Source organism: Batrachochytrium dendrobatidis (genome assembly GCF_000203795.2).
Source record: "Batrachochytrium dendrobatidis JAM81 unplaced genomic scaffold BATDEscaffold_2, whole genome shotgun sequence".
NCBI classification, from domain to species: domain Eukaryota; kingdom Fungi; phylum Chytridiomycota; class Chytridiomycetes; order Rhizophydiales; genus Batrachochytrium; species Batrachochytrium dendrobatidis.
Window position 1 is genome coordinate 510,117 of NW_006281100.1, and position 12,482 is coordinate 522,598.

General features: G+C 40.2%; 5 protein-coding genes across 5 annotated transcripts; 2 read left to right on the plus strand and 3 right to left on the minus strand.

Annotated features, from left to right (window-relative positions):
- Positions 1–27: 27 nt before the first annotated feature.
- BATDEDRAFT_22794 (uncharacterized protein) lies at positions 28–3,544 on the minus strand (the record flags this gene model as incomplete). The annotated part of the gene is made up of 6 exons (XM_006676566.1): positions 28–432; positions 539–980; positions 1,088–1,250; positions 1,357–2,116; positions 2,232–2,398; positions 3,454–3,544. 6 exons carry the CDS (start codon positions 3,542–3,544, stop codon positions 28–30), a joined length of 2,028 nt encoding a protein of 675 aa, XP_006676629.1.
- Positions 3,545–4,233: 689 nt separating this feature from the next.
- Positions 4,234–5,133, plus strand: BATDEDRAFT_86602 (uncharacterized protein; the record flags this gene model as incomplete). The annotated part of the gene is made up of 3 exons (XM_006676834.1): positions 4,234–4,260; positions 4,642–4,759; positions 5,003–5,133. The coding sequence occupies 3 exons, from the start codon at positions 4,234–4,236 to the stop codon at positions 5,131–5,133; spliced, it is 276 nt and encodes a 91-aa protein (XP_006676897.1).
- A 1,513-nt stretch (positions 5,134–6,646) lies between these two features.
- BATDEDRAFT_15818 (uncharacterized protein) lies at positions 6,647–9,178 on the minus strand (the record flags this gene model as incomplete). Its single annotated transcript, XM_006676491.1, has 4 exons — positions 8,127–9,178; positions 7,678–8,072; positions 6,829–7,377; positions 6,647–6,786 (listed from the first exon to the last, which is right to left on the minus strand). Coding segments are annotated over exons 1-4 (2,043 nt in total), but the record flags the coding sequence as incomplete, so codon positions are not given.
- A 322-nt stretch (positions 9,179–9,500) lies between these two features.
- On the minus strand, positions 9,501–9,787 carry BATDEDRAFT_86484 (uncharacterized protein; the record flags this gene model as incomplete). Its single annotated transcript, XM_006676962.1, is given in 2 exon segments — positions 9,501–9,528; positions 9,546–9,787. The coding sequence occupies 2 exon segments, from the start codon at positions 9,785–9,787 to the stop codon at positions 9,501–9,503; spliced, it is 270 nt and encodes an 89-aa protein (XP_006677025.1).
- Positions 9,788–10,824: 1,037 nt separating this feature from the next.
- Positions 10,825–11,139, plus strand: BATDEDRAFT_86603 (uncharacterized protein; the record flags this gene model as incomplete). Its single annotated transcript, XM_006676835.1, has 1 exon — positions 10,825–11,139. One exon carries the CDS (start codon positions 10,825–10,827, stop codon positions 11,137–11,139), a length of 315 nt encoding a protein of 104 aa, XP_006676898.1.
- Between the last annotated feature and the right edge of the window lie 1,343 nt (positions 11,140–12,482).

Here is a 12,482-nt window from a genome sequence, read left to right on the forward strand (position 1 = left end):
AGATTAACAGCTAAAGGCTGGTTTCTACTATTTTCGATTCCCTCCAGAATTTGGAGTGGAAATACGCCCTCCAGTGAGTACAAATCCTGCCATATCATCAGATCGTTGGTCCTGCACAAGAATCTGTTGGGCTTCCTGAGCTTGATTGATTTGACCCCACATTTTAGCAGCTTCGGACGCATCTGTATGTTCATATCCTTGTGTAATGGAACGAGGAATATGACGATTAGTACCGTTTGGAGGAATGCTTGTGGTTCCGTTGATAGGAGTTTGCGATCGCAAGTTATATCGCATTTGTTGATTGTTTTGTACCTGCCCAAAAGATCCCTGAAGTTGTGGATTTTCAATACTCAGATGACGTGCATGAGTATAGTGCAGTTGCTGGGGTTGTGTTTGATTAGTAGTGGAAGCTTGTCTCCATATATCAAAGTTCTATTGTTTGCAATGAACAACACAAATATTCAAAATGTAAGAGTCATAATTGACAATGTAGAATATAAACTTCAACCAATTTAGTATAAAATACAAGCAGGCTTACTGGCTGAGCACGATTGGTTGTAGTAGATGAAATACCAGGTTGTGCCTTGCGAGGTTGAACAGGAATCAGCAATTCGCCAATGCTGGTATTTTGACGCTCACGTTCCAACTCCGCCTCATATGCATCCACTTGGGAGTATCCGCCCCGAATAAAGGATAGCTCACGACGAGAATCTGAATTGTAGTTACCATTATTATCTAGTTCCATCGGGGCAAGATTTGCATTTGTAGGGGATGAGCCATCTAGTTCGTTTGACATGAATCGCTTTTGTTGCAATTGAGCATTTTGCTGAGGTGGCTGAGCGACTCCAATTACAGATCCATTGGCATTGAAAATGGGCCATCCGAATCGCTTTATGTTGGGATAAGTGGGTACTTTGCGGCACAAAATCTCGGTTGAAAGCGGATTGTTGGGGTGCATTTTCCACAGCTTGGTTTGCATTCTGTTATATCATCCATCGTATTCAAATCTGTCAATTATTTTGCAATACTGCTGTTTACCCATTCCATGGCAAATGCTCGACTACTTTTTTACAATAAAATCACTTACGCTTGAAGATAGTTTTGCTGAGGACCTACAACACTTCCTGGACGGAGCACTCGCATAAACGAAATAACTTCACACGCAGTCATTTTGTAGTGCTTCATGATAAACGATGCAATCAGTGAACCAGTTCGGCCTAGACCAGCTTTGCAATGCACAGCAATAGGACCTTTTATATTGCCATGAATTGCATATTTAATTACACGAAAAACAATAATGCATATTAAAACGATTTGAATAGCGTATTTCATCCCATAGTATCATGTTTGCTGTACCTTCACGTGTTTCACAAATCTCTAGGAATCGTTTTAAAATGCCTTCGGGCGGTGTAGTTCCATCAGGAAAATACAGCTCAATATGTTCGATGCCGGCCAAAACAAACTTACGCTTATCATATGTCTTATTGTTTAAACGAATAATGGTTTTGATGTTTTTTTCCTTCATATATCGAATCAAATTGTCCATGCTATAAGCACTAAAGAGTTTTTGTCGACGTGTTAGTTCTGCCTGCGCCTGTTGGTGACTTTGTTGTATACCAAGTTGTTTCTGGATTGAAGCACTGATGGGGTAAATGATTCCTGAACCAATACTAGCATTGTATAGAGCAATCTGTTGTTGTTGCTGAGGAGTTAGTAAAGCCGATTGCTGCACCAAGAATTGTGATGGGTCGTCTTTGGGCGAAGCCAGTGCAAGAAATTTGTCGGTGATCCAATTAAAATCGCCATTTTCAACCTTTTCATAGTACTCATACTCTTCCAAGTTTAAGTTTTCAAGATCAAGCAATCCGAGTGTGAGAGCCTTGTGCAAGCCTCGAATACAGTCAAGAATCGTGATATGATAGGTTGCTGCACCATATCCAGCATCACAGTATGGAACAAATGGTGGAGAAATGCTCATAAAAGGTCGGTATGCATCCTCTGGTGTTTGATTTTGAACAATAACCATGTATGCGCAGATTAAAAATACTGCGTTGGCGCGCTTGTCATTGTCCATGGACGAATATAGACAAATTTTTTTGTTACTAGTAGCGGGATCCTATAAGATTGAATCAGTGCATTGTAAAAATGATGAATTCAAAACAGTGAGTTGATGCAGTCAATAATATGAAATGCCGCATTTGTTTGGTGGACTATATAATTCGGATACATACTCTGAATTTTCCCTGTAGCACCTCACAAAATCGCATCACATGGGACAGATTGTTTGGACCAAAGTCTGAGTAAAAATTAACATACACAAGCACTTGATCGATAGTAAAAAAGTGTATATCTGCATGCTGAGTTGGTGCAAACGTAAGGTTTGTAAAGTACAATCTGTCTAGAAAAATAAATACAAATGTCAGTATCAAGTTTAATTTACAATCAGATAAAGGTATCAGAATGATTGGGGTTTCATTGTCGATTATTTTGTGTGAATTAGTCAGTGCATCAGGGAATTCATCAGGTATCAGGCATCCAAAATTTGAAATGGTGTGACGAGTCTGTTACAGTTATACCATATAGAACGAAGCACTAAACAAGGTTGTAAAGCGCATAATAAATAGCCAGTATCATGAATGATTGACATCAATTCACTGGACAGCATTGTGTTTTCTGCTCATTTTGTATAAAAACTAAATGTCCAAAACAGTATTCACATCACAGTTACAGTAATCCTCACATCCTTTACACTTGTTTAATCTGCAACTCCCCTTTCCTGAAAATCAAACATGTCAAGTAGATATTGGATGATCGGCATGAAAACAACAGTTGCATTTCTGAGACATGCGATCTTTGTTTTCTTGAACTAAAACACGAATGTATTCAAGATTCTAGGATACAACAAAGCAGAGTTTGATTGTGTGCATCATATGATGGACTTTGTTTAGAAAAAAGAATTGGGAATGTCAGCTGGAAAAGCAGTCAATTTCTAATAGAAAAGTGCAATGAATATTCAACCATTGTCTATTCCAAAGTAAATAGAAGCAGTGCTTGCAAGATAAATACAAAAGTGTTCCATTTTACGCGAATATGGCTAATATTCGAGTCAACTAATGAGCACGAGTGGAAAACAGCATTATATGCATGTATCAGCACAATCCAGTAAACCTTATTTTTTAACCCAACCACTTTGTCTAAGCTAAATAATACATCACTCTAATAAGCAGCATTAAATTTTCCATTTGCATGTTATTGTTGGGTATTCGATAAATATACCCCTAATAGTTCCAAATAGGCGCGACATATGAGGGGAGCTAAATATCAAGATACTGCAAACAAATTGCTCTGTATCTTTCTAAAGCTAAAGACACGGAATGCCCATTATAGCCAGTATTATACATTTACAGCTGCAGGAGAATAGAAAATAGCGATGCATTGTGGAATCCCACTTACCCTTTATCAGCTCTTGAGCCTTGGCAATAACTTCCTTTCCTGTAGCGCTTGTAGCATGATTAATAAGACCTCCAATATTAGAAAATGGCATGATTATATCTGATGTATATGTTGATAGGGTGTCACAATGCTTTGGTTGGGATGTGTTTGAAAAACAGCTAGATGTTGTTTCTGGGATGCTCTAAAGCATAAATCAGTCACGTGTTTACATGAAGTGGTTTTGGCCAAAACAGCTGAATGTTTCGAGGTTCAGATGTAGATCTACAATGGCATGCCATTTGACAAAAACAGTGTTGTTTCGGTTTAAATCAAGAGGATATAACTTTGGCCATGGGCTAATAGAAACAGTAACGCATTTACAGTTGTATCCACGCAAAATGAAACAATTGTATTCTCGCTGTGATTGCTTTGGAGTGTAAAATGGCTAAATATTTATTATGCCTTCCTACTAGAAACCAACATGGTCAATAAACATTGTTAAGCCCTACTGAGAATTAATCGTAAAAAATGGATTTGTGCAGTGTGTAATTCCAGATAGAAAGAATTGAGAATCGATAATACGAGCTCTATACTTTGCAATATTGCTGTTTGTTGAACAATTGGCAGACCATCTTGAATCAGTGAATGTAGTCTTGTCAAGGCGTGCGATGCTGCTCAGTAAATGTAAGAATCTCGTGAGGCTGGCTGTTTATCACTTTTCGTGTTCCATTTTACGTGAACACGATTGTAAAACGAGCTTCATCCCTAACCCAACAATCTACCTATTGTCCATCTACAACCATGTCTGACCCAGCTTCTACCGGAAACGTGAGTTGTTTCTGCTTATACTATTGCTTCCACCTTATCATGGGTTGCTTTGATTCTATTGGCATTTCTAGTCCAAGGGTTTATAAACTGCTACTCTGCCGGATCAGATTACATGGATTGGATGGTGTTTGATGCAAGATTACTTACTATTGGGACCATTACTATGGTTGGCCGGTTAAGGAATTGAATGGGATGACTTTGGTCAATGCCATTGATTCCTTTCACTATTTCCACTGTCTAGATGCTTGATTATCTTCAAACAATATACCAAGAACTGTCACTTCCATTGAAAGATTGATCCATTCAACACTTTAGTCTTATTCAACCATTTGCTGATTTGTACGTTTGATACTTATGTTTGCTGAATACTGTTGTGTATAGTCCGACTTTATCAAGGCTGCTGCCGATGTCAAGAACCTGGCCACCAAGCCCAACAACGAGGAGCTTCTTCAGCTTTATGCTCTTTTCAAGCAATCAATTTCCGGTGACAACACTTCTGGTGGGTTGATTGCATTGATGTAGACTGATATGTTATTGTATGACTAGTATGCAGACTTTCAAAGTCGTTCAATGTGAATGGGGAATTGAGTTTTCCCGCACAAATGTTTGCAAATCTCATTGCTGTATATATGCCGCTGAGAAGTGGAACAATTCGACTCAATTGATGCTTGTACAATCTAACTTTTTTGGACCCTTTATTTGGATATTTCGCTTGGATCCTTGACGTCTATTGTAAATACAGCCTGTCCTGGTATGTTCGATCTTCAGGGTAAGGCAAAGTGGAGTGCCTGGGAGAAGGTCAAGGGAACCTCTAAAGAAGATGCTCAAGCGCAATACATTGCACTAGTCAAGCAGCTGCAAGGAAAGAACTAGCGCGTATCTTCAAACAACTGAATAGCACGAGACTAGTTTATTTTACAATCTTGGGTTTAAAAGTTTTATTACTGATGATTGAAATGAACATCAAGTATACTATTTGACTATCTACTCCCTTTATTTATCATAGCCTTTACCTTGACTATCTGCGTTACGAACAGTGGAGGGTTTGAAACTTTCTACTTGGTCACCATTTGTCGCTGAAATAAATGAACTCAGAGCTGAATATAACGATTCGTTCTTTACAGATCCGCCAGTAATAGGTGGCCAATATTTACACAAGATGGGATGAAATTCTACTGGAACCCACGCTAGAGTTGCATCCAGTAAAAACGTCTTGTCATTATGCCACATCTTGGCTAAATCAGATCGTGTTGCCACATGAGAGCGAGCAAGAGTATCCAGCAGCAATGATACCTTGTTTTGGCTGCGTGCCCATGATTTGGTCACTACGGATGGTTTTGTAGACATAAACTTTCTCATCAAGCCAAACACATCCTTGGTTGCTGTCCGTTTTTTTTCAAGATTCATACTTCCAACTACAGTACCCTCTAGTAAAGCCTTGGCAAACCACATAATCCGTGTCATTTCATCCAAATTTTTGTTGGTTTCAGTTAAACCGAGTTCCCACAAACACGGCCCAAATACTGGAACGACATATCCGACAACATGATCTTTTGCTGCTACATAGTGGGGCTCTGGTTGAGTGAGAAGGCGTCCTGTTCGTACGAGTGATGGTGGGCACATGGTTGACAACCATGACTCGTTCACTACCGTGCACTGCTTTAGCCATCGACGAACAGGTTCGGCAGGGTTGGCATCATCCATGATGGTTATATTCGATCCCCGCATCTGCATCACATGCGAGTTATCCGCAGCAAATCGCTCCTCGTGTCCAACAACTTCACTATATATGATCCATTTTGGTGCAGGACGTTGGCTGTAAAGACACGAAGATGCATGAACAAGATGAGTCTCTTTAAGATTATCTGCCCAAAGTGTTTGATATACTGGAACAGCATGTTTTCCATATCCACTAACAGCGTTTTCATTAAGTCGCGCAATCTTGTCTGGGAATCCAGTAAGCAGGATTTGTCGAATCAAAGTCTGTGTCTTGGTATTTGGAGGTGACATGCTAAGATTAGAAGAAAGACTCGATACATTCTTTTGAATAATATCTGATGTATCGTGAGCCAACACATTTTTAAGAATATTGGTGATTTGAATTCGCAGCTTGTGAATCTCTTCCATTGCTTTGGGCCGAAGAAAGTGCGACTCGCAAAAGTTTTCAAGCGACTTGGCAGAACGACTTCGTTCAGCAGCATATGCACCAATAGCATTAAGCATACACAGTACATCTGATGAGGAAGAACCAGAAAAAGCCTGCATAATTTGGAAAAACCTGGTACGTTTTTTGCGACGTTCTTCCTTGCCATCATGATCATCTGCGTCCTCCTCATCTTGTTCAGACTGGTTCGTATTTTTAATCAAATCAACATCACGAACAATTGGATCACCTACAGATAGCCCAGAAATAACAGCAACAATGTAGGGCAGTACTGGCTGTGATTGTTTTGCTGCTACAACAAGCATTTTTGCAAACCGTGGCGACACTGGAAATTTAGACATTAGTCTGCCTATGCTAGTGATCTCCAAAAACTGTGATGAAACTCCTGTTTGGGAGCTTGACACTGCAGCTGAAAGATCAAGTGCGCCAAGATATTTTAAAAGTCGCTCGGCTGAATTTAGATTGTCACAATTGGGTGGTGAGGGAAAAGGAAAGTTGGAAATTTGATTGATTCCCATGGCTTTCATCTGCATTACAACATCTTCAATGGGAACTCGCATGATCTCTGGTGTAGCAAATTTTTCAAAATAATTGTTATACACTGCAGATGAAAACAATCGATAGCAATGTCCCGCACCCATACGACCAGCTCGACCAGCGCGCTGATCAGCAGATGCCTTGGAAGTCCATGATACTTGGAAAGTTTGCACACCAGTATATGCATCGTATTGTCGCTCTTTAACTTTGCCACAATCAACAACATATTTAACACCTGGAATGGTGATTGAGGTTTCTGCAACATTGGTGGCAACAACAATCAAACGAGCTCCTTCTGGAGGTGGATCAAAAATCTGCAGCTGTGCCTTGGTAGGGAGCATGGAATAAAGAGGAAGAACATGAACTGGTGCCAAATCTACAGATGGTACGAATGCTTTGTCGGCCTCACTTTCATCCTCATCGTCGCTGATTCCGCCAAGAATATGCACTTCTTCTTCCTCATTATCTTCGTCCTCATCAGCCTCCAGCTGTTCCATCTCGTCAAAGTCATCACGCTCCTCACCTCCCAGTTGACTGGACTTTTGTCTTTTTTGAGCATTTAAATTTTCTTCGTATGCTTCCGCAACAGCTTCAGATTCGCCAAACACTCCTTTGATAGAGTTGTCATCATCCATTTCAATATCATCTGTAGTTTGAGCAATTGAGTCTTTTGATATAGTTTTTGAAAATGTAGCACGCAATTTTTTTACCAACACCTGCACTTCCTGCTGTCCAGTCACAAACACTAGAATAGCGCCAGGTGGCAGTTTTTTGTGAATCTTGGATACTTTTTTAAATGCCTCGCTGACATAATCAATCTCGGGTGTGATTTTGTTGTAATGTACCACAACTTTATGTTGACGGCCTTCTACTTTAATTACCGGAGGTGGATTGCCATCTGGAAACAATGCTTTGTTGTCTGTAAAGTCTTGAACACGCAGTGTAGCACTCATAATGACAACTCGTAGAGGCTTGATATTTTGAATTTTACCCGAATTTCGCAGTCGAACCACTCGAGTAAGCCATCCAATCAGTACATCAGTACCCACGGTACGCTCATGTGCTTCGTCAATGACGATACACGAATAATCAGAAAGTAAAATATCAGATCCTTTCTTGGTTGAAGCAGATGTAATAGAAGTGGATAAAGGAGTTATGTCACCACTAAGCTCTCGTAAAAGCACACCATCAGTCATGAACTTGATTCGAGTATTTTTTCCCGTCAAACCTCGATCGTATCGAATCTGATAGGCCACTTCGCCCTTGTGTAGATTCATTTCAAATGCAACACGGTTAGCCATACTGACTGCAGCAACACGACGAGGTTGAGTGATGCCAATCATGCCAGGATAAAGAGGATGAGACTTGTCACCAAATCCAGCTTCGTACAAAAACTGTGGTACTTGGGTAGTTTTTCCCGAGCCTGTTTCGCCACATAGGATTGTAATGTCGTTGGCTAGAATGGTTTCCATGATGAGTTGTTCTTCTCCAGTCACAGGAAGAGAAAGTCGTGCAAGTTGGATTTCTTCTGATCTATCAACTGGAACAAAAATTGCTTTGGGGCCGGGAATCGACAAAGTCTTTTTAAGAGTCGATACCGAATGTGACGGCTTTTCATCTATTGACTTGACTGTATTAGTAGATAAAGTCTGATTAAAAGACTCGCCAGAAACGACATTCGATGACCACAAGGCTTTTTGACAAGCAGTGCTAATAGACTCCTTGTTGTCGTCTGTATCTTCAAGCATGCTACCATCAGAATCAGAATCAGAATTTTCAGAGTTACTGTTGGCCAATTTTGCCATTTGTTGGCGGATCTCACGTCTCTGCCGTTTCTTGAGAACACGCTTAGATGGTTCTGCAGGTTTACCACCTGGTGTGGTCGCGGTGTTTTCTCGCAGTGAACTACCAAGAACGGGTCGATTGTGAATAATGGAGGATACGGAAGTATTACTTGGAACTAGTTCTACGCTGGTAGTCCCATGCTCAGACGAGGTGACAATGATAGGAGCAGATTGAGCAGCCATTCCAAATGAACGAGACACAATGCCCATGGACTCAATTGGGGTTGACTCCACATTTAAACAATTGTCAGAACTTTCACTCTCATCAAAGTCGACTTGCATTGTATTATCTGGAATTTCTGTAGGCCGAATAACTGGCTTCAGCAATTGTACGGATGGATCTGATTGTGGAATGCCGCTTCGCTCCTCCAACAATGCTTGTCTGAGTCGCTCCCTGGCAGTTAATTTACCACTACTAAGTTTCTTACTCGACTTGAATAGCTCAGATGAGAATTCCTGTTTGCCAAGTTTCTCATACAAATAGACTCGCTCCTCTTTTTTCATCTCTCGCTCTATAAACTTTTCCATTCTTTTTCGCTTTTTACCAGATATTTTGACTGTCTGTGCTTCTGTAAGCAATGCTAGTCGATTTGCAACTTCGTTTGCAGTACTAGCTACTCGAGTTTCTTTAGAAGGTAGAATATATGGAATGGTTGTCGTTGAACTAAGTTTAATATAAACCATGTTACAGGTGGTTAGTAGACATTTGATCGAATCAGAAGTCTGAATATAAAACTTACGATGTATATTCAGTCTGATTGGATAAATCCTCTTTTTGAATGGTAGTTTCATTAGTAGAAAGGACCGACTTGGGCTTAGTTGCATGTAGTGTTTTGCGGGCAGCCTCAATCACTGTAGGATTTATTTTTTGAATGGAAGCCTTGATACCACCATCACGGGGTTTCGAATGGGGCTTGGCAGATGTAGTCAGATGTGATGCTGCTCGAGCCTTTGCATTGTATCTGGCACCTTGTCGACCCATTGCTATGGACAAGTAGCAATGTTTTCAATAGAAACTTTATCAAATTTAATTGAAAAATAAAAAAATTGAAACAAGCAATCCAATAAATGATATTTTTGTCACTGCCAATTTACAGCCATATTCATGTCAAATAAACACTCGAATCAATACATGATAAACAGTCTCATGTTTGGTGCTAATCTTACTGATTAATATCATCCTTTAAACTCATTAGTTGACTGGTTTTCATGTTCATTATCGTACAAAAATACAGAGCAAATGTTCACATCTTTGTTCCAATACATTCCACACCCTCGACACTTGTTCAATTCCCAACTTTCCATTTCTCCAAATACTGAGTGATCACATGGAAACAACAGTTCATTTCCGAGATGCTCGCTTGAACTATATTTCAAACGTATTTGATATTAGAATACAACAGAGCTTCAACAAATATTTAACCATTGTTTATTCCAAGACAATCACTGCAAGATAAATACATGTTCCATTTTACGTGAATACGGCTGTAAAGAATGAAAAGCCAGCTGTATGCAAGACAAAAAGTATGAAAGCATGTTTATTTCTATTTCACAACCCAATCTCGTCATGGTTTAAAGGCATTTAGACAGCATCGAGCATGCTGTTACATTTCAAAAAAGTGTTTGGTTCATAAAACTGCATGATTGTTTTAAATTAGCATAGACTATATAGGTGCAAGTGTGGTTGAAGTTTACGCAAATACCGCCCCAATGCATGATATGCTGGGGTGATGGCTGGCAATTTTCCATCTTTTCTCTCCGCCTTCAGTTTGTCAAGCTTTCTTGTTCCCAACAAGGTTCTACATTATTTTTCCATATTGCCAAAATTGTGCCTCTCGATGGGCGTGACAAATGCGCTCACTATTCTTGTTCCCATCCTCCTCCCAATTAAAATTATAAAATGCAAGATTAATGTCATGTCGTTACTACTCACTAATATATCCCTAGTGTTCTTTTCAAACTCTGAATACTCAGTAGTCCAACCCATTTAGCTCTTATCTCGACCTTTTGATCTCAGTCATGCTTACATCTGCTCGCACCTTAGGCTTGGTAGCACTTTTACTTTGCGGCACCACGCTTTCAAACCCAGTCCCCCAAGTTAGCAACGGTATCTCAAATGCAACCCCAAGCCCGTCAAACCAGGCCGCTTCATCTAGTGTAACTAGCATTGGTGACGATAGCTACTGCAATGAAAATGATGACAAGTGCGTTGATGTCGACAGTGAATTTGCAAATCGTGTCAAGTATGTCATTGTCAAAAAGATGATGCCTTCCAAATCAGGCGATCCTAACGAGGTCGAGGAAGCTGTCGATGTTTTCGAGATTACTCGTTAAACGGGATTGATTTTATACCAAAACGTTATAATAAACTGACAGTTGCATTAATAAAACTGCATTTGACCATTATAGTTTCAAAACTTGAAAGTATTTGACTCGTTGATCACCAAGCTGATGCTGATATTGACCAATTTACTTGCAAAAGCTAAAGTTTCTGCAAATTAAACTAAAACGTGTTTTGTATCACTAGTTCATTTCCAATACCCAATCAAGATCTAATTCTGATACAGATAATGCATTCAAACAGACTGCTACAATATCTGGCAAATACAATCGGTCTAAACAGCATGGTATCCACCACCTGTTTCCAACACAGCTTCGAGCTGTACTTGACCTGATGATCTCCGACGCCCAGACGCTACGGGAACATTAAGAAAAATGGGTTGCCCACCAGATGGCTGTTGGTTAGTTCCACGCAAAGCATCGATTCCCAAACTCCGTGGGCACGATCCTGCATCGCTACTTCGCCGCTCACCATTATTTGGTACACATACATATTTGCGAGCTAGCATTGCTGTGGTCATAATCGAAGTCAAATCGGGACTCTTGTTTTGTAATCCACCCAGCTGATCCGATTCTAATTTGTCGCTTGCAGCACGACCACCAAATGCAGGTGACGAAATAGAATGGCGACGCCGAGAAGTAAATCCTTTTGCATTGGTCATGGATTGAAGCAGTGGCTGTTGTAAAGGAACCAATGGGTTTGATATCGATCTGCCATTCAACTCGAAACTTTCCATTTCGTGTGTAACATGCAACAAATCTGTATCTATGAGTATATTTGATGGTTGTCGACTGGTATCTGAACAGCTACCTGCGCTATGAACATCAGAGTGAATCCCCTCGGACAGGTTTTTAGATGTACAGCGCGCGCCTAAACCTTTGAAAAGCTTGGGTAGGATGCTAAATGAATCAGATGGTCGGCATTTGCTACTGGTATTTGAGAGTATACTGGGTCTGGATTTAGGTGTCATGATGGGCGTATGACAATCACTTGGCACGCTAACACTTGTGCGACGACCTAAAATCGAAGCTCGCGAGGGTCTTCGACTACAATTTCCAGTATTGGTGGCATTGGTGGTTCCATGGAAACTATTAAAGTAATCTGGACCATTGTTTCCCATCATTTCTTCAGTCAACTGCTTTTTCGATGGATTGGATTGCTCAAGTTTGGATGGTGTGGATGCAGGTAAAGTAGGCAGTGGTCTTCCTTTGTCTATCGATCTGTTGTAATAAAAAAAATCTGAAATTACATCTTGATCAAACTCAAGGTTCATATCACCTGCTATGTGGGGTAAAGCATTGGCATTTAGAATCAGCCGTTCAAAATCTTCATCGAC